Genomic DNA, 24,011 nt, shown 5'->3' on the forward strand with positions numbered 1-24,011 from the left:
AAGTGAACCAAAACACTGATTTACCAAGTAAACAAGGTTGAAAAACACCCTAAAACCATACTAAATAACAAGTTATCACGTCGCGATAAAAATAGTTTTTTATGGATTTTATTTTTATCATAACTTTGATCCAGACATCCAAAAAAAGGCATATAATATGTCGCTGGAATGATCTTGAAGTCTACTTTCCAATTCAATTGGAATCAGATTAAAATCTTTTGTAGAATTAAATAATGTATAAAATAGTGGAAGAATATCAGTTTTGGATAGAGTTTCGTATTTCTTTCATATCTTTTCTGTTATATATCGGAATTAATATTATAATATATCATTGAAAAAATAATTTCAAAAGCTATCCAACTAACTAAGAATTGGATAAAAATTATGAGGAAAGAAAATAATATCTGACTGTCTTTGAACGACTTTCATTTCGAATAGAATTAAGACTTAAAAAAGGAAAGTTTTATTCAATTTCAAACTCTTTAATCTTATGTTTTCAAAAGAGGATAATTAAAATCTCTTAGAAACTTATAGAAGCTTCTTATTAATCCTAATTAGTTTAGGAATGGGATTAAACTTTTGGACCCTCCACATGATCATTGTTGTAGGTAAAATCCTGTTTGGTTTAGTATTTTGGCCATAACTTCCTCTTTATTCATCGGAATTAGGCTTATAATATATCGTTGGAAAGATATTTTCAAGCCCCATCCAACTATACAATTATTGGAACCATGTTGTGGACAAAACCAAACTATACTGGAAATTTTCATAAACAAGGTACGAAAAGATATATTTTGGAAAATAGAAAGAAATATTTTTATTAAAAACAAGTGCATCATGATACTCCTTCAAATTTCACCTTGTTTGATAATCAATGACGTGAAAGATATTCATCACTGGGATTGGTTTTTGGGGAGACACAATCAGGTGTCTACAGAAGCCCCCACTTTGACTGAGTTTGGAGAAATGTAAGTTTTGAAAACAAAAATCAAAATAACAATAGGGATGAAAAATGATTCAGAACGTTCTACGATCCCAAATTATTCTTGTAACGCCGATACCTGTAAACTAGCGTTAGTTAAACATATAAGAGAGTTAAGAAACGAATATCTTCCACTGTCGAGTACACGTCTCTAGAGTAACTAATTTTGTTGTTGCATTTGTGACGATCTCCACAAGCTAAGGGATATCGCCTGAAGACCACTCCGCTTGCAGTTGTCCTAGGCGCGCTTCGAACAATGCCTACAAGTACTAGGTAGTTAGAAGATCCCATATTCATATAAATTAGAAGTAAAAGTTACCTTGTTACTTAATGTACCAGTATTACTTTCTTCATATTAATTGCAAGATACTCAATATACGACATGTAATGTTTTCATAACAAAGATTTCAAAATTGCTCTCAATCTTAATTTGTAATTTTTTTTCATAGGATCTAGGTTTATTAAATTTCACCATACATTGAAATGTTTATGACAACCCTACAAATTAGTAATTATATATATATTGACATCCTGACACACTCTAATACAATATTATAACTATAGTTTATCACAGTATGTATAACAATTAACCATCCAAATTCTATTACAATTATTGTTGATGATAACATTTGATAAACAACTATAACTATAAGGAGTATCACCCACTACCAGGTTTTGGCTTCCCATGCCCAATACCCAAATAAAATAATAATAATATTTGGAATAAAAAAAAAAGAAAATAAAAAAGGTTGGATAAAAAAGTTCAAGTTGGGTAAAAAAAAGAGGATTGAGGAGAGAGAAGTTACCTTGCCCCCAATTTTCTTGTTTTTCTTGTGAATTTCAACTCCGGTGCCGATGTAAGAGAGAGAAAGTAGGCGCGCTGCTGTCATTTGTGGTGAAGTTGTGTTGAATTTGTCGGTAAAATCTGCACTGCACCCTCAAGAAGGTTGGTTCAGCTCATTTTGTGCAATTTTTCTTAATATTTGAAACTTGAACTTAGGGTTGGGAGGTAATGTAATTTGAAATTGTGCTTCTTTTGTTGTTTATAGGAAGAATTGTAAATGGAATTGACTGAAGTTTATGGCGGAAGTTGCGAGGAGGACGGTGAGCATGAAATTGAGGTGTTGGATTTGGATTTGGAAGCTGTTAAGGTAATGAATTGTTGGTTTTTGTGTACTTTAAATGGATTGACTGGTATAATTGTTTGAATCTTTGAGAAGCATTGATTTTGTTTGAATGTAACCGTGTGCTTGAATTTTTGATAAAATGTTGTAGTTATAGCTTTGATTTTTGAATATATAGTTATGTTTTTTATACATATGCTGATAAAGTAATTTTGATAAGAGGTCTAAAAAATTGTATTTGGCTAGTATTGTGAATATAATATAGCTATGATTTTTGTTGTATTTGGCTAGTATTGTTTAAATCTGTTGTCAAGGATGATAGTTAACTTCATAACTTCATATTTACTTGTAATTTATGAGTGTTCTAGTTTAGGTGATTTAGTTGTGATAAACAAACTGTAATATATGATGAATACAGGTTGGTGTGATTGACACCCCAGTCAATGATGTGTTAGAGTCTGGGGGTTTGTCTGTGGATGGTAATGTAGCAACAACACCGCTTCGGTTTATTGTTGAGAGTGATGAAGGGGGCCTATGAAGATTTGCTTGACCATCCTCAAGTTGTATGGTGTTTAGTAGTTGGGAGGATGTCAATAATATTTATAGGAAATATGGCAAACAAAGCGGATTCGGAGTATACCGAGCTGCTGGGAATTTCAAGATAAAGAATGGGAAAAAAGACAAGAATAAGAGAAGGAGCTACATTTTTGGCGTTGTGAATGCTCTGGTAAGCTAGACTTGCGTAGAAGAGTAAATAGGAAAAGGGTGTATGGTGGTGGCTTATCTTTGGATCTAAATAGGAGGAAACTAAGAAGTGTGGGTGTCCATTGAAATGAGGGCTGTTTGTAAACCTGATGGTTGTTGGGAAGTGAGAAAGGCAATCACGAATCATGTAAATCACAATCCAACTCCCAGAAAGTCTCGATATATTTCTATGTACCGGCAGGAAGAAATTACAAATGTGGTTTAGGAGGAGGTTGTTCCATGATTGTAGTGCTAGAACTCAGGTTACACAAATCCATCGTAGTTTAGCAAAGGAGCGGGGTGGGGTAGAGAATATGGCCCTTACGGAGAGGGACTTGAGGAATGTACTAGCTCGTGAGAAGAAGTTAAAGATGCGTGGAGGTGATGTTAATGTCATGCTTGCCTACTTTGACAAGATGTGATATGATAATCAGAATTTTTTTCACAAGTACAGATTAGATGATGAGGGGCGGCTAACGGATGTGATGTGGGTGGATGCTCGTAGTAGGGTAGCTTATGAAGAGTTTGGGGATGTCGTCTGTTTTGACTCAATATATGTTACAAATCAATACGAGCTACCTTTTGCAAATTTTGTGGGTGTAAATCACCATGGACAGACCATTCTTTTGGGTTGTGCTCTAGTTTTCCATGAGAACACGAAAACTTTTGAGTGGTTGTTTAGCAATTGGCTTGATTGCATGGGTGGAAAAGAACCTGTTGGGTTCTTGACTGATCAATGTGCTGCAATGAGGAAAGCTCTCAGTAATGTTATGCCCAATGCCAGGCATAGGTGGTGTTTGTGGCATATTGTGAATAAATTTGGTACCAAGCTTGGAAGCTATGCAACCTACCAGGAATTTCATGATGTTTTACTGAATGTTATTTATGACAATTTAACTGAAGATGAGTTTGAGATTAATTGGACATTAGCAATGGAGTCTTATGGGCTTGGATTGAATGAGTGGCTTTCAGGTGATTTTTAGATTTTTATTTTCCCTCCATGTCTGTCACATATTTGTTCATTTCGAATTGATTATTTTTATGCAAATTCCTTTGTTTTGTAAAATTCCTTTGTTTTGCAAAATTCCTTTGGTTTGCGAAATTCCTTTGGTTTGCAAAATTCCTTTGTTTGAAATGTATCAAACAACTACACTGCATCAAATAAGTCATGGAATTTGAAAATCAATCTATTTTTGAAATGGATTTGAATTTGAAAATCAGTCTTGTTTAATATGTGGTTACATATTTTTTGATATGTGATAGGTCTGTATGAGGAGAGGAATATGTGGATCCCAGCCTATAAGAAACATCTTTTTTGGGCTAGGATGAACACCACGCATTGTTCAGAGAGCATTAATAGCTTTTTTGACAAGTACGTGACGAGCGATACTCGTTTGTACCAGTTTGCGAAGAGGTACTGTGATGCCATGGAAAACAGGGCGAACGCGGAGAAATAAGCCGATGCAAACAGCGCAATAAGAACAAGGCATGCTATAAGTTGTTTTTCATATGAGAAAGCCTTCCAGAAAGTCTACACTGATGCAAAGTTCGTTGAGATACAGGAACAATGTACTATACGCTTATGTACTTGAGCGTTGTTGGGAAAAGGGAGGTGTCTGAAAGTGTTGTCAAGCATTTGGTACAAGATAGAGTGTGGTTCTTGGATAAGATATTGAAAAAGGAGATGCCTACGGATAGGAAGATAGTGTACACTATAACTTTCAACTCTGAAATCAATGATGCATTATGTGAGTGCAAGCTTTTTGAATGTCATGGAATCATGTGTAGGCATTAGTTTAAGGCGTTTGATGATAATGGGGTAAAATAAGTCCCTTCAAAATATATATTGAGGCGGTGGCGTAAAGACGTCCATAGACGCCACACACGGGTGAAGGTTGCATACCATGATCCTTACAAAACCGATGAAGTTAAGAGGTATGATAGATTAATGGTGCAATTTGAGAATGTGTGCCTGAAGGCAGCCAGCCGTCCAGAGTATGTTAAAATTGCATTTGATGCAATAAGAAAGCTTGATAAATCTTTGGATGATGCTATCCAAAAGGATTCAGAATGTGATAATACTGGTATGGAATCATCTCCGTCAATGAAATAGGATTCTTTGATGCCTCATTCTTATTTGGGTGATTCTGTGATGCCTCATTCTGGTTGGCTGATTCTTTTGTCAATGAGAGCTTTGCATTGGGGCTTGATGAAATACCAATTGACCCAGTACAAAACACTCTAACTCCAATGGAGGTGGTCCATGAGGATTGTGGGTTTTATTCCGGAAGTTTTGTGAATAAGAACCTGTCTGGTGACGGATTAGTGCATTAGCCCTTGTCTGTTGGGGATTCTATATCTCATAAAAAACCACATAGACTCAAGGAAAAGCGTTTCCTTTCATATGCAGAGAAATGTGCCAAAAAAGCTTCGTCTGCTCGTACTAAGACTAAGATAAACAATGTGGTAAAACTTTGTTTGTTTAATTTTTTCTAACTTGAAAACCTTTTTTAAATTCTTTGATTTCTCTTAACTTGAAACTTGATTGTAGGGGAACTGTGGTGAGCCTAAGGGTACCAAAAAAAGAGGAAGGCCAAGGAAGGCCAAAGGGCAGCAAGCTCTTGCAAGTGCTATGGTTGTATGTGCTTATTGATATTATTTTGTTAATTTAACCATACACTAGATAAAATAAAGACTTGTTTTGAATGGATTGTAGATTGTATTGTGCTTATTGCTGATTGTAGATTGTGCTTACTGCTGATTGTAAGTGGATGGAACAGTCCCTACGATTTGGGTTGGAGGGATTGGGTATGGTCCAGCTTATGGTGAGATTAGGTACTTTACCAGGTCAATTCAGTCATGTCCCGAGTGGGTTTCCCGGGATGTTTTGCCATTTACTGGCGCAAGCATAAGTGTAGCTTCTTATAATGGTTGATGGTTGAGCACTATAATAGCTAAAGGTGTTATGGGATTAATTTTGTATTGGGAAACTTTGTTTAGGAGTTAACATTGACTTTTTTAGGAAGTATCTTTAGGAATTATGTTTAGGATAGTGTGTTTGTTTAGGAAGTATATTTTGTATTTTGTATTGCCAAAAGTAGTATCATGTTTATTTTGTGTGTTAAAGAGTTGTAGGCAGTATGTTTTGCAATATATTTTGTATTAGTATATTTACAACTATTAATGTAAATAAAAAAGTGATTATATGACTTAATATTAGAATTATAACTGAAATAAGAACAAATAAAATTGAAAATAATTACAAATAACAATTTTAATATAACAATAGAAGAACCAAAGAATTCGGAGTAAAATTTTTTGAAATATAATAATAATAGTAATAGTAATAGTAATAATAGTACTCGTTTATTTAATCACTTAATTATATCTAATTTGACAATTTTTAAATTAAGATTTAAGGTTTATAAATTAAATTTTGTCAATGATGGGGCGGATGCACAATGTTGTTATTGTACAAAAACATCAAACTTTATGTTCATTAGAGGTTGAGCCCAGCCCGTTCCAACCCAAAAATAAACCAAAACCGGTGGGTTTAGGCAGGCCTAAAAATGCAATATTTCCGCCTAAAAAAACCAAAAAAGCCCGCTATCATGCTAAGGCCCGGCCCGATTCGATTTATTGATCACCTATAATGGTAATTTAATGTAATAACCACCATATATATAAAAACAAAATTCAAAAAAAATTTCAAAATAAACAATTAACACTATGTCACAAATAAAAGTACATTATACTAACAATCAAATAGCATGAAGATAAAAAATATTATTTAACATTCAATAACATGTTCTTTTCATTTTAACTAAATGTTCTTTACATTTTTATACAATAACATGTTATTTTAACTTTAACTAAATGTTCTTTACATTTCTATACACAATATTCTATCTGCTGCTTTTTTTTTTCTCAAGGTGATGCACCATGCAGCATCCGCCTGCTCAGGTTTATAAATAGGTTTTCAAATGTCAAAATTTCATGAAACGCTGTAGTAATCTAAATCAACTTAAACATGAAAGCTCTGAATCAATTTAAATGAACTTAAACATGAAAAAAGGTAGTACTCGGCTCGGCTTGACTCATTTACACCGGATTTTGAAAACTTTTGCTTGACTCATTATATAGTACCTATCTAATATATATTATAATAATTCCCTCCGTAAATATTACTCCCTCCGTTTCATAATGTTTAGTCCAAACAAATATATTTGGAATCTAAAATTAAAGTACAACATAATTCATAATTAGTTTACCTTATTCACCTACACCTTAAAGTCATAATTGCATAATCTGAGGTAAAAATCCCTACTAAATCCACAATTGTAAGTGAAAAAATTATAATATAACTGTACCTTTTTAAATATAATAGAATTAAAATAAAATTATAACAGTACTCATATTTAAAAAAAGACATTTTTTTTATGTTGAGTTAAAAAAATTATAACTGCAAATATTAAAATATAACAGTACTCGTTAATTTTAACAATATATAAATGTTTAACAGTTGTTATGCGGTATTAATATAAAATATAACTGAATTAATTATAATATAACAGTACATAATAAAGAAAAGAAAGCAGAAAAGAAAACATAGACAAAATTATAGTACCGAATTGCAAAGTTATAAAATAGCTAAGTTTCCATAGGAACTTCATTACATATTTTACATCTGTATTTTAATTGCCAAATAAGGTAAAGGTAATTAATCTAACTTAAGATCTTCATAAAACTGACACTAACAAGAACAGAAAAGAAAATGCATAGAAGGATTAATGTTGAGTCGTTGGTTGCGGTGTTTCGATTTCGATTTCGATTAAAGCTTTGAATTTCCCTTGAAAGCCTATCATTTTCAGCATCCATACATTCCAATCTTCCCTTCATTATGCTTATTTATGCAGTTAGCTTGTGTTTTTCAGCGAGAAGGACGTTGGTTACGTCCCTTTGCCAATCAACCACCTCCTCGTCAACCCACATAAAAAAATATCATCCCTTCACACCTGTTTTGAAATTGTAGAACTTGCACGCCAGAAATTTCCTTCCCGGGTTGTCATGATCAGTCCAACTCATCCTCTTTGCTGCAGAAAATATTAAACTGAACTGCTATTGTGTAGACGGTTGAATTGAACTAAATGACTAAATGAATTGAACTAGATTGCATTGCATTAGTAAATGAATGACTAAATGAATGATGTTCCTTTAATATTTCATCAAAATCTATCAAGTAACAAGTCATATAGTAATTTTTAATTCAATACATAAAATGTAGTACATGGACATGGAAACACAGAACCGCTCAAATAAGTACAATATTCCATAACATTTAACTCAAAACCTACACCTTTGACAAAATGTTATAAACCTAAACCTACACCTTCCCCAAAATGTTATAAAAGGAACATTTGGTAATTATGTAAGACTTGTTACATATATCTTAATTAATAAATGTTGGACTACATTTAAAAAAAAAATTATATATAAAATTTGATATACTAAATAAATGTTGAACTACATTAAAAATTTGACATACTTAATTACTTTACTGTACTCTATATATTAAATTACTTAATTTTAAATTAAAGTTAAAGTACTAAAATACTTAATTACTTATATATATTATATATTAAAATACTTGATTATATTTATATATTTGATTTTTTTACTAATTTAATTTGTTAATATATTGATTGTTAAATTTATATGTGGTAAATTTAATAATTAATTAATGTAATAAACTTTAATAATTGCTTTAAACCTTTTTTTAATTGCTTTAAACCTTGAAATGGAGTAGTTCACGAGTTCAGGCGTAGGAAGTTATGGTATTGTCGCCTTTCAAATCCCACGGGCTCGATATATGCATAGACGTACGAGCCATCCTTAATTCCAGCTTCTTCGACGGTCAAGCGATCATCCAAGTCCTTACCATTAAGCCATAGCCGTACTCATTGAGGATCCACATAATTATCAGTCCCCCAACGTGTGTACACCGTTTCCATCGGAGTATCATTCCTCACTCTGAATTGGAAGGTGTTACGACGTTCAAATAAGCCGGAAATATGGAAAAGTTTCCTTTCCTTTGTAGTAACACCAGCTGGGTTCACCGTTACGGCTTACCCTTCATGCGAAATAAAACAGGGAGTATTTAGTATTATAAAGGTGGTTCTAAGTGTACGTAGGAGTGTCTTGAGTGTCAAGTAAGATCTTACTTTATTATATGCGAGTACAATTTCATCCTTGCAAAACTCCCTTTGGTACGGTGTCTCTGTTGGTGTAATAAGCTGACCCCTGTTTTAGAAGCGAAGGTTCCCTTGGGGAGACGCTAACACTTTTAGCGTACTGTAGAAAAAATGAGTTGAATGTCTGGTCAACAGGGACTTTGTACGTAAAGCCTTCATCATCAACCTGACCACCCTTGATAAGTAGATCACACATCGTGAGGAGAGGTAATCCAACTAGTACAACACAATCACCACTTTTGTCTGTGCCTTCAGAGGTTGAAGATGACATTTTATCAATATAGTAAGTGATGCAAGAGTTATAGCAATTTGAAAATGAAGTACAGTGGGTAGTAAGTGATGCAAGAGTTATAGCAATTTGAAAATGAAGTACAGTGGGAAGTAAGTGATGCAAGAGTTATAGCAATATAGTATGTGATGATATTTAGTTATGACAACGTGTGATGGTATTTACTACTCCTTATATTAATACAAAGTAAGATAGCATTTACTCTTACCAACTAAAAAGTAGTAGTGCTTTACCTTTTATTAAATTTACAAATTTAATAGCAACTATGCGTACGTGACTATCTCGGGGATTGCTATTTTTAACTATTAATTTGCCTATATGATTTGACAAGTTAGTACTTTTACATTTATTTTATTTTCTACCTAATACCGGATTAATTTTTAATAAGAAGATAATTTAATAAATGTCAAATTTATATCTTTCATTTAAAACAATATTTATATTACAATTAACAGTATTAAAATGAATTTAATACTTTCTAAATTAATAATAACATAATATAGTTATAAATGTTATGTAAAACATTGTTATTTGAACTTCATATAACAAGTCAAATTTATATCTTTTCACATATAAATATATATATATATATATTAATAATAACAGTATTTAACTTAATTATAACATTATATAAATAAATAATAACATAATATAAAGTAGAATTATTTCAACTTCATATGCAAAAAATAAAAAGTAAAGTTTATATCTTTTAAAAATAACTGAATTTAACTAAAAAATAACTGTATAATATTTCATATAACAAATTAGCGATCCTTAATAACATAATATAGTTATATATAACAAAAGTCAAATTTATATCTTTTCATATATAACTATATATATTAGTAATAACTCTATTTAATTTAATATAACAATTTATAACTAAAAAATAAAATAATATAAATTAGAATTATTTGAACTTCATTTACAAAAGTCAAATTTATATCTTTTCATAATAACTGAACTTAAATTACAAATAACTATGTTATATTCAATATAACAAAGTAGCGATCTATAATAGAAAAATATAGTTTTAAATGTTAAAGTACTTTTATTGGAACTTCATATAACAAAAGTGAAATTTATATCTTCTTATAAATAACTATATTTAGAATAACAATATTTAGATTACTAATAACTGCATTAATTTTAAGATAACAATGTAAGTACAGTTAGTCAAATTTATATCTTTTCATAAATAAGTAACAGTATTATTAATTTGAATATAAAAGTATTAAAATTAATATAACAATATAATTAAATAAAAATGTTGTATAAATTATAACAGAATGTGTACATGTTTTTAATTCTTGTTATTATGTATCGTATTTTTTAGTTGTTTTATGTATCTTCATATATTGTACCGGTGTTATGTATCATTTTAATTTTAAGTCGTGTTAAGTATTTATGAAGTACAAATTTAAATCAATTTTTATTAATTTTATTCATAAATGATGCGAGACATACCAAATAACCATCCATATAGTACTTCATTCCATATTGTACTTCATAATACAATAGAAATGACATATTATACTTCATAATACAATTTAATTGACATAAACATCTAAGCCACAATATTTGTACAAATTGTTGTGGTCTTACTACTTAAATTTTTTGGCGTTTCTTCCGATTTTTCATTAATTTTCCGGAGCTTCATCCCGACCATCATTTGCAACATTAACTTCTTCTGTATGACCTTTGAGAACTCTTCTTTTTGAACCTAACAAAAACAAAATCAAACAATGAGAAATTATATGAAATATGTTATGAACTATGTACAAAACACAATATGAGTAGCATTTGGTTGTTCACCAAGGGTACCAAAGGCAATTGGTTTTGTTGCTGATGACCTGCCATTTTCATAGCTTTGATGTTTGGTCACATAGAATGCCTTTATATATACACACGAATGAAAGTATTATTTAATATATATGACATTAATTAACATTAACAATTAAATTTTATAAAATAGTTGACACAAATAACAATATATAATTTAATAATAATAGTTATTTTGTAAAGCTATTTGACACTTTCGTACTTGTAGGATCCATGTAATTTGGTGTTTTGCAATTGACAGCCTTTTACCTGTTTTTGAATGAGCTTTGAGGGGACATATTAGGAGCCACTTTTTAGGTGTGGTAACTCATACCTGTATACTTACATCATCCTATTAAATAATAGTAGATACTTACCTATATGCTTATATACTTTCTTATATACTTAAATAACAGTAGATACTTAACTGGTAGTCACTCATACCTATGAAATAACAGTTGTAGGGAATATTTCAAGCATTAACCCAAACTTGAACCCCACTATGATCATACACTAAAGTACGGTGGCGTCCAAAGGGAAGGAAGCTAGAGTAAAAGAGTCGCCAACAAGTTTTAGGAGCTTGTAAACCGTTCACAGGATGAAGGTTAAGCCCCTCAACAATCCAAGAGATCGTTAGCTCCAATAGGTCTAGAACCAAGACTGGAGGTTCGGGGATGAAGGTACAAATCCAATCTAAAAGAGAATGAATCTACCCTAATAATAGGCCTCTACTTTATTCTGATAATATTCATGTGCCACTACAAAAAAAAAAGGAAATGAGAATAGGCAACATATAAAATTGCAACAAAATGACAAATGTTGCCTTTTGTAGTAAAATGCAACATTACTTGTTTGTTACCTTGATCTTGAACAATTTGTACTATATGACAATGTAACGGTTTGAAAAGTGTTGCTTTAGATTCTGTAAGAGAACAATATGTACAATGTAGCCATTTATTTTACATAAGACAAGAATTATTTAAAATGTTGCCCAAAAAGATAACAACAATAAAATTGTTGCTTATGTAATAATATTAAAAATGCTTTTCTAAGGTATCTAAGACAACGATTGTTTCATGTGTTTTCATTGCGTTACATAAAATAGGTTATTATTAATAACATTGGTTTAAAAATAATAATAAACAGATTATTGTCAATAAGAACAAATTATTATCTATTCAACAATTTGAAAACGTTAACATAAAGGTGTGTATGACAACAATAGTTGATATTAGAAAAATTAATTTAGCACCGGTAATTTTGGCCTTGAAGGCACACAAATTAAACAAGGCCGATGCATATGTATTTGGTGGATTTCACATTGCACAACATCATTTTTATAGCTAAATCAATGTAGAAAATATAACATACATGTAAAAGTTACTATTTTCATACGAGTAGAATTGATGTTATTTATACCGTACAAATAAATTACAAAAGGCTGGCAGCCTTTGTTAAAAAAAATATTGACAGTAGCAACAACGTGTGGCAGCAGCATTATGTAGAAGGCGGGTAGTAGTAGTACAATAAGGTAGCAGTGGGGCATTAGTATGGTAATCCAAGTGTAACACAAATCTAATGATATTCAGAGAAAAAATGTGCTAGTGATGCCCTACAATATGAATGTCAGTAATTATCTCAAGTCTCACTACAGTTTGCTGCTAGTCAGTTCAGGTGACTGTCAAATGTTTTCAAGAACTCTTCAAAAACTTAGACGTTATTCTGTTAATTAGATTCTTCATCTTCTTGCTATAGCAATATAGGATGATGGCTTTTCCTCCCTTAGTGGCAATATTGTGTGGCATCTCTGATTGCTTTCAGGGTAAATATGAAAATCATTTCAGGTTATCTGTACACGATGCCTGGATATTTCTACAATTCCTTCACATCAATCATACTCCTAAGTTTCTTAACATCCTCATGCCTACCAATTGCTGCATGTATATTAGATAAAACCACGAATGTAGCTCGATTTCTAGGCTCCAGCTCATAAAGTTCCTATGTCATATCTTTTCCAAGTTTTGTATCCAAATGGTACCCATCCAACAACACCAAGCAATGAAGAATACGAACTAGAATTGTCAGGGATTTCCGGTATCAATAGTTGAGCTTTCTGATCAACCCAATAGGTCAATAATACAAGCAAAATGAGGTGGAGTTAGTATCATGCCATACTTTGTGGTAATCAACTCAAATTCTTGTAATCCTTTATTGAGTTGACCTGCGTGCATGACAGTAGACAATCAGCAGAATTTCTCTTTTAAATTAGATAGAAAACTTTAAATGCAGCAACGTAAGTTGACTTAATCAAGTCAAGGTTTCATGTGTTTCAGTTTATTAATTATGAGAAATTTATACAATGAAGTTTCACTAACCTATCATAGATTAGTAAGCTATAATAGGCTTCCATATGCAGGCTGCAAGCTGCAGGCTGCCAACAGTAGGCTGCCAGCAGCAGGGTGCCTGCTGCTAACGGCTAGCGACTCCTACTGGCTGGTAGCTGCCTGTTACTGGCTGCTTGGCATCTAACTGCCGGCTGCTAGCTGCCTGGTGGCTGGCAGTCGCTAGTCCAAGCTGGCTAATATGATTCACGACAATCTAACTGCCTTTCCTTCCATTTCGATTCGTTTTGTAATATTGTGGTACTAGAAAATAATACAAGTACTTGTAGTCTGTTTTAGTTATTCAAATAGCTACAACAATATAAACCAAAAAATTTGGAAGCATGATATACTAGGGCCCAAACAAGAGAGGATAGGCATATTCTTTATTATATACCTTAAATACACAAGTTGAATCTTTATTATGAAAATTGGAACTTGACAATTACAATTCACTTTTATTTAGGACATGGAAATGCTTCTTAAGAAACCAAGTTTATAAAGCAATATTTCAGTCCAAAATCTAATTCTAAAAATTTATAATTCCAAAATTTTACATGGCAACAGAAAAATTATCAATCAACTCACAACAATGCTAATTTCAAACTAATTTATACTTTAAATTCTAATTTAACTAATACTTTTGCAATCAAACCTACCCGAAACTGCTAAAACTAAAATGCTTGATTAAGCATGACGTAAATTCAGCATATTTTTACCAGATTTAAGCTTGAAATGACATTATTCCAATATCTACAAGCTGCTTCCGCCTGAGGTGGTCCGGTGTCTACTGCTTGCGGCTGCCTACTACATGCTGTTGGCGGCTATCTGCTGCCTGCTTTTAGAGCTAGTTGTTGCTGCTGCTGCTGATGGAAACTAGCTGCAGCCTGGCAGGCTAGTGGTTACATGCTATTGCAGGTGGCTGGTCGTGAAACGGACTGTGCTCTAACACAGATAAATTCAAGGAAACAAGAAGATAAATAGGGCAGAAGAGAGTTGATTGGATTAATTTGGCCGAAAGGCTCTGAAGAGTTCTCTACTATATCTAAGGCTACTACTAAACTATTACAACTTTCTGAATGAATCTTCCCCTCTTTTCCTCTATCTATTTAACTCTCTTGTAATATAACACATGTGACTAGCCTCATACATTGATGCATTCTACAAAACTCATACATACCACAATCACAAATATATTACCAAAATAACAATAATGCAAAATAAAACTAGAAAATAGATTATTAAATAAGACTGATTTCTTATAGTTTTTCATACTCGGCAGCTGCTTCTCTGGCAGTCCAAGATGACTAATATGATTCACTGCATTCATAAGCTGATCTAATAGTGTTACAAGAAAAGTACAAAAGCTAGTTTAAGAGGTTAAACCATCACCAAAAGCAGTTTATGAAAACCCGTAATGATTGCAAGCATGTGAGACATAAAACGGGGGAAATCAATAAAGTACAGGTCAGTCAAGAAAGCAAGAAGCTTTGAGCGAAGCAAATTAAGCTTCAAGAGATTATCAAATAATCGCAAAACCAACAGTTGAAATGTTTATTAAATCATCATTGATTAGTTTGTCACTTTATACTAATATTCAAAGAATAATACTAATACTCGTTTTTAAGATCATCGATCTTACCATGGGAACAACAATATCCTCCTTCCCAGTACTAGTAAAAAATGTGTATATGTCAGCATCCCTACACTTCTTGTAGGACTACAGAATATCAAATAAAATCAGATGATATATAATATGTGTCTAGCTATGAGACCAAGAAGTTAAAAAAAATATTTCCATGAGTCATCCTTCCCTTGATACATTGAAAAGATGATAACATCTACCCCTAGCCTCATGGTACTAGTCTTGAATCCATTTTCGTCTGTGTAAAAACAAGATTAGGAACCTATTCGTTTTAATGATCCAAGGACAGTTAGATATTGATCTCAATGAGGCCGGGAGACAACAAAGCTGTTGCAGTTTAGGCTTTGTTATAGTGTTCTGATTTAGGCTTTGTTATACTGTTCTAATTTTAGCTCTGAATTTCAGCTCTGAACATCAACTCTGAATTTCAACTCGAATTTCAGTTTTGATTTTCAGTTCAGAATTTCAGCTCTGTTTTTCAGTTCTGAATTTTAGTTCTCATTCCCTCTCCCCTTTATTAACCTTTTTAGGCTGCTATGGCGTATTACACTGCTATGGAAAATGACCCCTTTCTCTCAAGACATGATGGTTCTGCACTCCTGCCATTTCTAATATACTCCCTGAAGTTTATGGTTTAAATACCTACTACACCTCGCTTATGTACTAGGTCTTCTAATTATTAAAACACATGGCTAAGTTTAAACTAAATAAAACTATAGTATCCAAAATCTAACTCAAAACCTTAGAGAATATGAGAGTTGTTACTCTTGATATTAATCTTTATAACACGGGAATATTCTTCCACTGATCCTACCACCACTAGAACTGCTACCACCTTAAGTAGTGACCTCCTTTCTTAGCAGCCTTATTCGCCCTTATAAACTATCTTCATTTATGTAGCTTATGATAAATCAACACTTTAGTTTGTGACTGCCAAGGACATGACAAATTTCACTTCTTTGCGAAATGTAATTAGTAACGATCTGCTTTTTCATAATCCACCTGCAGGAAAGATACACTAACATATTAACACAGGATAGAGGTCACAATCTTCATACTTCAAAACCACCAGTAGCTAAAAGGTAAGAGGAAGAGGAAAAAAAATCAGAAATCTAACACACTAATACTATCTAATACATTATAGCGATCCAACAAGATAGATTAGGCTATCAAAATACATAAAGCTTGTAGCAAGAGAAGCATGACCAGTTACAATTTTACATCACAATTCAAAATGATCTGGATAGAAGATAATGAAAGCAGGAAGAAAAAAAACGAGTGAGTGGCACAAAAACAATATTGAGCAGCTGGTTCACTCTAGATCTTTTTCGCCTTAGTCAATTGTATACTCTACATATAGGAAGTTCTGCATTTAATGACATTAAAATAATTGAAAATATTCTCAGGCCTTGTTGTGATTAGATCGAGCCAAGTTGTAGTATGAATGAGCTTTAGTTGGTCCGTGATTTGTAACAGCCAAGGCAGTTTATGTCAGCTGCTCAACTAAAAAATGTTGACCAGTGAAAAAGAAGTGATTTGCCAGATAATTCAAATACAATGCATTGTAGGGATATATTTTAAATGCAAGTAGCATTTTTTCAAAAAATATACGAGTATAATTTCTTTGTATGGTTGATAAATAAATGATTATATTAGGATTTAGAAGAATAGAAGATTTAAGAACATAGAAGATCAAATTCACAGGTCACTACGTGCAATCATCAACAAGAGAAAGGAGGAAATGGAAGCTACAGAAGTAGTAAAGGGTGATCTATTGGTACACTCATGTATGCAATTTAACAGAAATTCAACAAGCTGCAGGCAATAACAAGTATCAGCATGGTAGGATGAATCTTCAAGAGGTAATTGAGGAGTGTATACTATTCTATAGGACTATAGGTACATCAACACTATTAGTTTGGACATTGATTTTGAAGGATTGACAAAGGTACAAGTCTAGGTGCATTATCACTTCTTATTCTAAATTCCAATTTAACAAATACGTTGTAATAATTAAAACCCAAGAATTGTTTCATAAAGAAAAAAAAACCAAGAATTTAGTATATTTTTACCTAAGTTGCTGTTGCTACCTACAGTCTGCGACTGCACGCCTGTTGGTGACTTCCTGCTTGTGGCGGCTAGCTGCATCTAGTGGCTGGCGGCTTGCTGCTGCCTACTAGTGGTTGATAGCTGCAGGCTACTAACTGCCGGCTGCCAGCTGCTAACGGCTCTGACTGCCTGCTGCTGCGGCTGTCTAGCAGCTAGGAAATTCTTAATATCTCCTCCAAAATTCGTAAGCTTATTAAATCACATTGATGTATTCTACAAAACTCATACATATATCAATCACAAATATATTACCAAATAACAATAATGCAAAATAAAACTGGATAATAGATTATTAAAATACGACTAGTTTCTTATGGTTTTTCATACTAAGCGCTTCTCTGGCAGTCCAAGGTAACTAATTTGATTCACGACATTCATATGCTGGTCTAATATTTGGGCAGTTGGCTGATTCTAATCCAAAACAAACAAATTAAGCTTCAAGAGATTATCAAATAATCGCAAAACCAAACAAAAACAAAACTTTTGGTCATTAAAATAGATAATTTTGCAGTCAAACAAAACTAAAAATGTTTAAGCTAAAATCCCTGTTCTTTTATTACTCCAAAGTAACTAAAAGAAGAATACTAGAAAGGACCAATCAAGTTTCCTAAGCTTCATCTTCACTTGCTTGCATGAAATCCCATAGAGTATCGTCCTCGATTTCATCATCAGAATCATCAATTTCAGGCTCTGCTCGCATATCCAACATGTATTCTGGAACGTCAATAGTAGTGGCAGGCAAGTCCTCTCTCAGCCAACTAACATCATAATCATCATCAACGGTTGCCCTTGGGAGAACACCATCGCTAGCAAATTCATTCCTATAAGAAACTCCAACATCACCATTTGATTCTTAACTCATATCAAAGAAGTCTCTGGGGATAGTTTCTATAACGTAATGCAAATGCTTTTCTTTGAAATCTTGCACATAAAAAACTTGGTTTACTTGATTAGCCATCACAAAAGGGTCATTAGTATAGCATAACCTTTTAAAATTTACACATGTTCGCCCAAACTCATCTTCCTCCACTTGAAATCATTTACAACGAAACAATACCACTTTAAAATGACCAAAATAATCTAACTCAATGATATACTCCACCACTCCATAATATTTTACATCCCCAACAACAGGATTTTGATCTCTAGAACTTGCAAAACTCGACATTGAAGATGTTACACTAACTCCACTACATTGTGTTTTTCTTTTTGACTCATGTGCAGTTGTATGAAATTTGTTACCATTTATTAGGTACCCTTTAAAACTTCTCAAAGTATAATCAGGACCTTGGGATAAAGCCTTGATTTATTTGGAAACATTTTCTTCCCATACACGATCCTTGAACCATGCTTCAATATCATGACTGTGCTCTTGTGCTCTCGCCCACCTACTCCGCTTAACCCGTCTACCTTGAATTCTTTGATGATTCACATAATCTTGATGTTCAATACATACATATGACAAAGCAACTTAGTTGTATTAGTCAATTATAAACAATAAAGATTAAATATAGTTAATATGAAATAATACCAATTCAAAATTACTTACGAACCTTAAGTAATCACTTATTTCATTATAATTAAAGAGTGCATAGCGATGAACTTTCATCAAAATGTCCTCTGTATGATTTCAGATTCAAGATCATCAGGATCTTTAGGCTTTAGAACTTTCCTACATAAACCCCTGAAAAAGGATCCTAGCCTAATCAAAGTCGATGCTACTTGCTTAGGCAAGGTATTCTTTACCGCAACTTGGAGCAAATAATGAAGCATAAAGTGGGCATCATGGCTCGTATAACCAGCAACCTTCCTCTCATTGGATTGGACACATATGGAGATGTTTTATGCACAACCATTGGGAAACTTAGCACCTTTTATCACACTGCAGAACAAATCTTTTTCACTAGAAGATAAAGAAAAACAGGCTTTGGTGTATAAACGCTTCCCTCTATTATTTGTTCTCTTTGGATGGAGTTCATTTCTTATATCCATATCTTGTAAATCAAAGCGAGCTACCACATGGTCCTTAGACTTTCCTGGGATATCAAGCAAAGTACCGAGCACACTGTCACAAATATTTTTCTCAATGTGCATAACATCAAGATTATGACGCAAGGTATTAGTTTTTTAATAAGGAAGCTCAAAGAAAATTGATTTCTTCTTCCAAGTAAATTTCTTTCTTCCCTTCTTTTGAGTTTTCCCAAACTTATTTTCAAACCCTTCTAAATCCTTTAATACCTCAGAACCCGAGAATCTAGTAGAAGGAGGAGGCCTTGTCTCTACATTACCATCAAAAGCTCTCTTATTACGACGCCACGGATGATTTTCTTTCAATGACCTACGATGTCCCATGTAACACATTTTCTTGCTATACTTCAGGTATTTGGACCAAGTCTTATGATTGCAATTCGGGCAGGCAAATTCTCCTTTGGTGCTCCATCCGGACAACATTGCATAAGCGGGGAAGTCACTAATTGTCCATAACAAGGCTGCCTTTAAAGAAAATGTTTCATTTTTCACAGCATCATATGTGTCAACTCCAACTTCCCATAACTCCCTCAATTCCTCGATTAATGGTTGCAAGTCAACATCAATGTCATAACCCGGAGAAGAAGGACTAGGTATAATCAAAGACATGATATTGTACTCGAACTTATTATATAACCAAGGAGGCAAATTATAAATGGATAAAACAACAGGCCAAATACTATATGACAAACTCATAGTTTTGTATGGGTTGAAACCTTCGGTAGTAAGACCTAGCCTCACATTTCGAAAATCACTTGCAAATAGAGGATGTGCAACAACAAAATCTTTCCAAGCTTGTCCATCAGCAGGGTGCCTTAATTTGTTATCTTTCTTGCGATCAGTTTCATGCCATGTCTTGAGTTCAGCCGTCTTAGAGCACATGAACAACCTTTGTAAACGAGGTTTCAGAGGAAAGTAACGCATAACTTTTGCAAGAACTCCTTCATCAGGAAATGCACCTTCCTCTTTTTTCTTTTCATTTAACTTCCATCGAGAAGCTTTACAAACATGGCAAGACTTGTCATTTGCACGTTCTTTCCAATACAACATACAATCATTAGGACACGCATCAATTCGTTTGTAATTAAGTCCAAGGTTCTTCACCAGTTTTTTAGCATGATGAAAAGAAGTGGGCAGCTTTGCAAATGGAAAGGCATCACATTAAGGCTTCATCAACTTATCAAAAGAAGAATTGCTCCAATCGTTAAGACAATTATGTAGATAGAGTCGCACTGTGTATGAAAGAACAGAAAAATTCTTACAGCTTGGATATTATTCCTCCCGTACATCCTCTAACAACTTAAAAAACTTTTTAGCACTCTCATCTGGACCCTTTTGAAGTTCTTCTGCTTCGGAACTTGAACCTTCTATAACATCTCTGAAAATATCATTAATCATCTCGTCCATATTGTCTAATGTGTTTTGATTATCACACTGACGCCCATCTCCCCTTGAAGAAGACTCTGTTGTAAATCCTTCGCCATGAAATTTCGACACTTTATACCTCTTGTTATATCTGTTAGCAATTAGGTGATTGAAAACCTCTTTCCTTAGGAACCAAAATCTGTTAACACACTTCATACATGGGCATAAAATTTCCGGTTCATCATCTTCCTCTGTGTCCGTGGTTGAATTTAGAAATGCAAAATCTAGAAAATTCTCAACTCCTTTGATATATTCTTCGGCAAATCCAATCTTTGTTGATGTTTGCCATTATAATACTCTATAACATAAGAAGTTATGTGGAGGATCAACAACAAAGGTAATAAACTAAGCGACAAATATTGACATGAATTCTTGGACTGGCTAAACTAAAATAAGAAGACAAACTTACAGCAAATAAAAATGCATATTCAATTTCAACTTTCAGCAATTAAAGGTCACAAATGTCACTATACCACAATTAAGTCACACCCTAAAAGAGATACAGCCAGAGAGAATGGTAACAAGGACCTAACAATCCCATATACATATAAGATTATAGTCATTAAACATCAGATTCTATTATACATCCAATACAGCCAAAGAGAATTGCAACAAGCACCTAATGAATAATAGAATGATGAAATTATATTACCCATACATCACATTATAAATCAAGTATGCAATATTATATAGAGCCATTACCTAGATGTTGTCAACACTTAAGGATCATCTACCTATGTTATCCCACTATAAGATTGTTTGTCTTCTGTATTAATTTAGATTATCAAACCAATTAAACCATAAACATACTCATCTAATTTGTTTTAAAAAAAATTTCTCTAACTTTTCAAACCTATGAAATTAAAATAGCTAGTTGAGTCAAGTTTCCAAACTTACTTGTCTTTGTTGCTTCCTCAATCTACAGGCTTCTATCTTCAATCTACTCCCCGCAAGATGATACTGAACAATCTATATCGATTCTCCACTATATAGAATATACTCCAATAAATTGCTATTTGATACTAATACAGTAATCAAAATCGAATTTTAGCAAAGACACAATCTCTCTGGTTTCGTGTTTGGTGTTTGTTTTATTTTTTGGGAAATTTCATTAATAGTTTTTTTTTTTAATGAAAAATTAGAACGGTGATTTATTTGTGGGAAGTTTGTTATGGGTTTGTTACCACAGTGCCACCTACAACTGAATTAATAGGTTTTTTAAAAAAAAAATGAAATAGGCATTCTTTTTAATCAAGAACACTACTACATTTTAGTGAGTAATTAATCAAGAGATGCTAAATCCATAAATTTCCTACTAAGCATTACCTTCACGCCAATCTTTAATAATAAAAATAATACAATAATAATAATGTCAAAAAAATTAATAATAATACTAATAATTATAATATACTATAATAATATGAAGTATTTTTTAGTAGAACATACATTTATTAAAACATGATTAGATTTATTGAAAGAGATAATTAGGAACTTAAACTGTATACATTATTATCAATTATAATCTATGTTGTGTACCAAAAAAATTATACTCTGTAAGAGTCTGTATGTTAACTTTAGAGTGTAAATTTTTAAATAAAGTATGATTAGTGATGGTTAGATGAATAAGGGTCTGTTCATATTTACTGAACTAAGCTAAACTGAATTGAACTGATTAAAGCTGAACTGAACTAAACTGAACCGAATAGAGCTGAAAGGAATATTTTATGAGAGAAGGAAATTAGGAGCTGAACTGAACTGAACTGAAATTAAGATGAAGTCAACAGGCCGACCCTAAGTGTGTAAAAATGAATGTGTAATTGACTATTAGTTATCTTTAGAGTTGTCAACTTGAGATATTGTATAAATTACTGGCTGACTCTTGATAGATTGAGTCATAACGAGTGAAACTCCTCACAAGGCTAACCATAGCCTTTGTTATTACTATTTTGATTCACCTCATTCATCTTGGGTTAGATCAAGTCTTGTCAATTTCAAGTTAAGATCTATTAAGTAAAGATGACATGTTTGATTTTTTTTTTCCCCACTATTTGTATACTAATTTTTACCATCGTTTTTAGTTACGTAAACAAAAAATAATTATCATGAATTATATTCTTAAATAGGTATTACTCCATATTACAGTATCAAGTATTATAATCTCAATTTCTTAATAATTTTTACCAAAATAAAATCATATTTATCTAAAGTCAAAGTAATTTATATGTGTCAAGTTTTACTGTGTCGATTTCATAATTAAGAACATGATTAGTATCAACTAGTTATAATTCAACTTGTTATTTTCGAAAACAAGTTGGACTAACATCAAATCGGTTCAAAATAGTTTTGATTAAATCACATATCTGTATAGATAGGTGTTGCATCAGGTTAAGTTCATGATTGTCAAACTAGAATCATTTGAGATTAAATTTGGTCAAATTGGTATAACACTTATTAACATAATAAAACAAATTGACTTTAACATTTTTATAAAACTTATTAACATAATTAAAAATTTGACTTTCACTCTTGAGTCAAGCCAATAACTATCGGGTCCATATTAGGTTTGAGCAAAGCCATTAACTTCGTCTTGGTTAATGCTCAAATTGGAGTTTTAGGTTCAACACGGGTTTGGATGGGCCTATTTCATATCAGTTAACTTTAGGTCTCCTTGATATATTACAGTTTTACTGATTTCGATTTAATATTACTTTTGTATAAAACTTCTTCAAAGATTATTACAAACAAGACTTTATTGTGTTCATCTTTATTCCCCTTATTTTAGAGAAAATAAGCTCATGTATGCTTAGATAAAATTAAATATGCTTTAGAGAAACTTGAAATAGTTCAATAAGGTAACTTTTTTGCCATATTTTGGATAACTTTTAATTTATTGGGTAACTTGAAGCGGATAAGATTTTAATGTAAATTGCCATTGAAATAAGTTTTATAAGGGTGTTATAGTTACTTTTACTTACAAGCTTTTAATTTTTATCTGTTTATAGAAAGTAAATTTATCATGAACATAGACAACATTTTATTTATATTAGGGGTAATATTTGTTCATTGCGGACTAATTAATAATCATTTTAGTGAAAAATTAATACAAATATACAATATTTATTGTACGTCTAATTTTTTATTTTATTTATAATTTTTCCTAAAAGAAAAAATATTTGGATTTTATAATAATTTATTTTTTATCTTAATAATAG

The 24,011-nt window shown here is 32.3% G+C and overlaps 1 protein-coding gene and 1 pseudogene across 1 annotated transcript; one reads left to right on the top strand and one right to left on the bottom strand.

The window, feature by feature from the left end:
- The first annotated feature begins 1,719 nt into the window (after nt 1–1,719).
- LOC145640220 (protein FAR1-RELATED SEQUENCE 6-like) lies at nt 1,720–17,417 on the top strand (annotated as a pseudogene).
- A 394-nt stretch (nt 17,418–17,811) lies between these two features.
- Nucleotides 17,812–21,958, bottom strand: LOC145637839 (uncharacterized). The gene is made up of 3 exons (XM_081688862.1): nt 21,697–21,958; nt 18,900–21,097; nt 17,812–18,783 (listed from the first exon to the last, which is right to left on the bottom strand). The coding sequence occupies exon 2, from the start codon at nt 20,422–20,424 to the stop codon at nt 19,474–19,476; it is 951 nt and encodes a 316-aa protein (XP_081544988.1). The 5' UTR covers nt 20,425–21,097; nt 21,697–21,958; the 3' UTR covers nt 17,812–18,783; nt 18,900–19,473.
- Nucleotides 21,959–24,011: the final 2,053 nt, after the last annotated feature.

Source organism: Chenopodium album, chromosome 7 (genome assembly GCF_948465745.1).
Source record: "Chenopodium album chromosome 7, dcCheAlbu1.1, whole genome shotgun sequence".
NCBI classification, from domain to species: Eukaryota; Viridiplantae; Streptophyta; class Magnoliopsida; order Caryophyllales; family Amaranthaceae; genus Chenopodium; species Chenopodium album.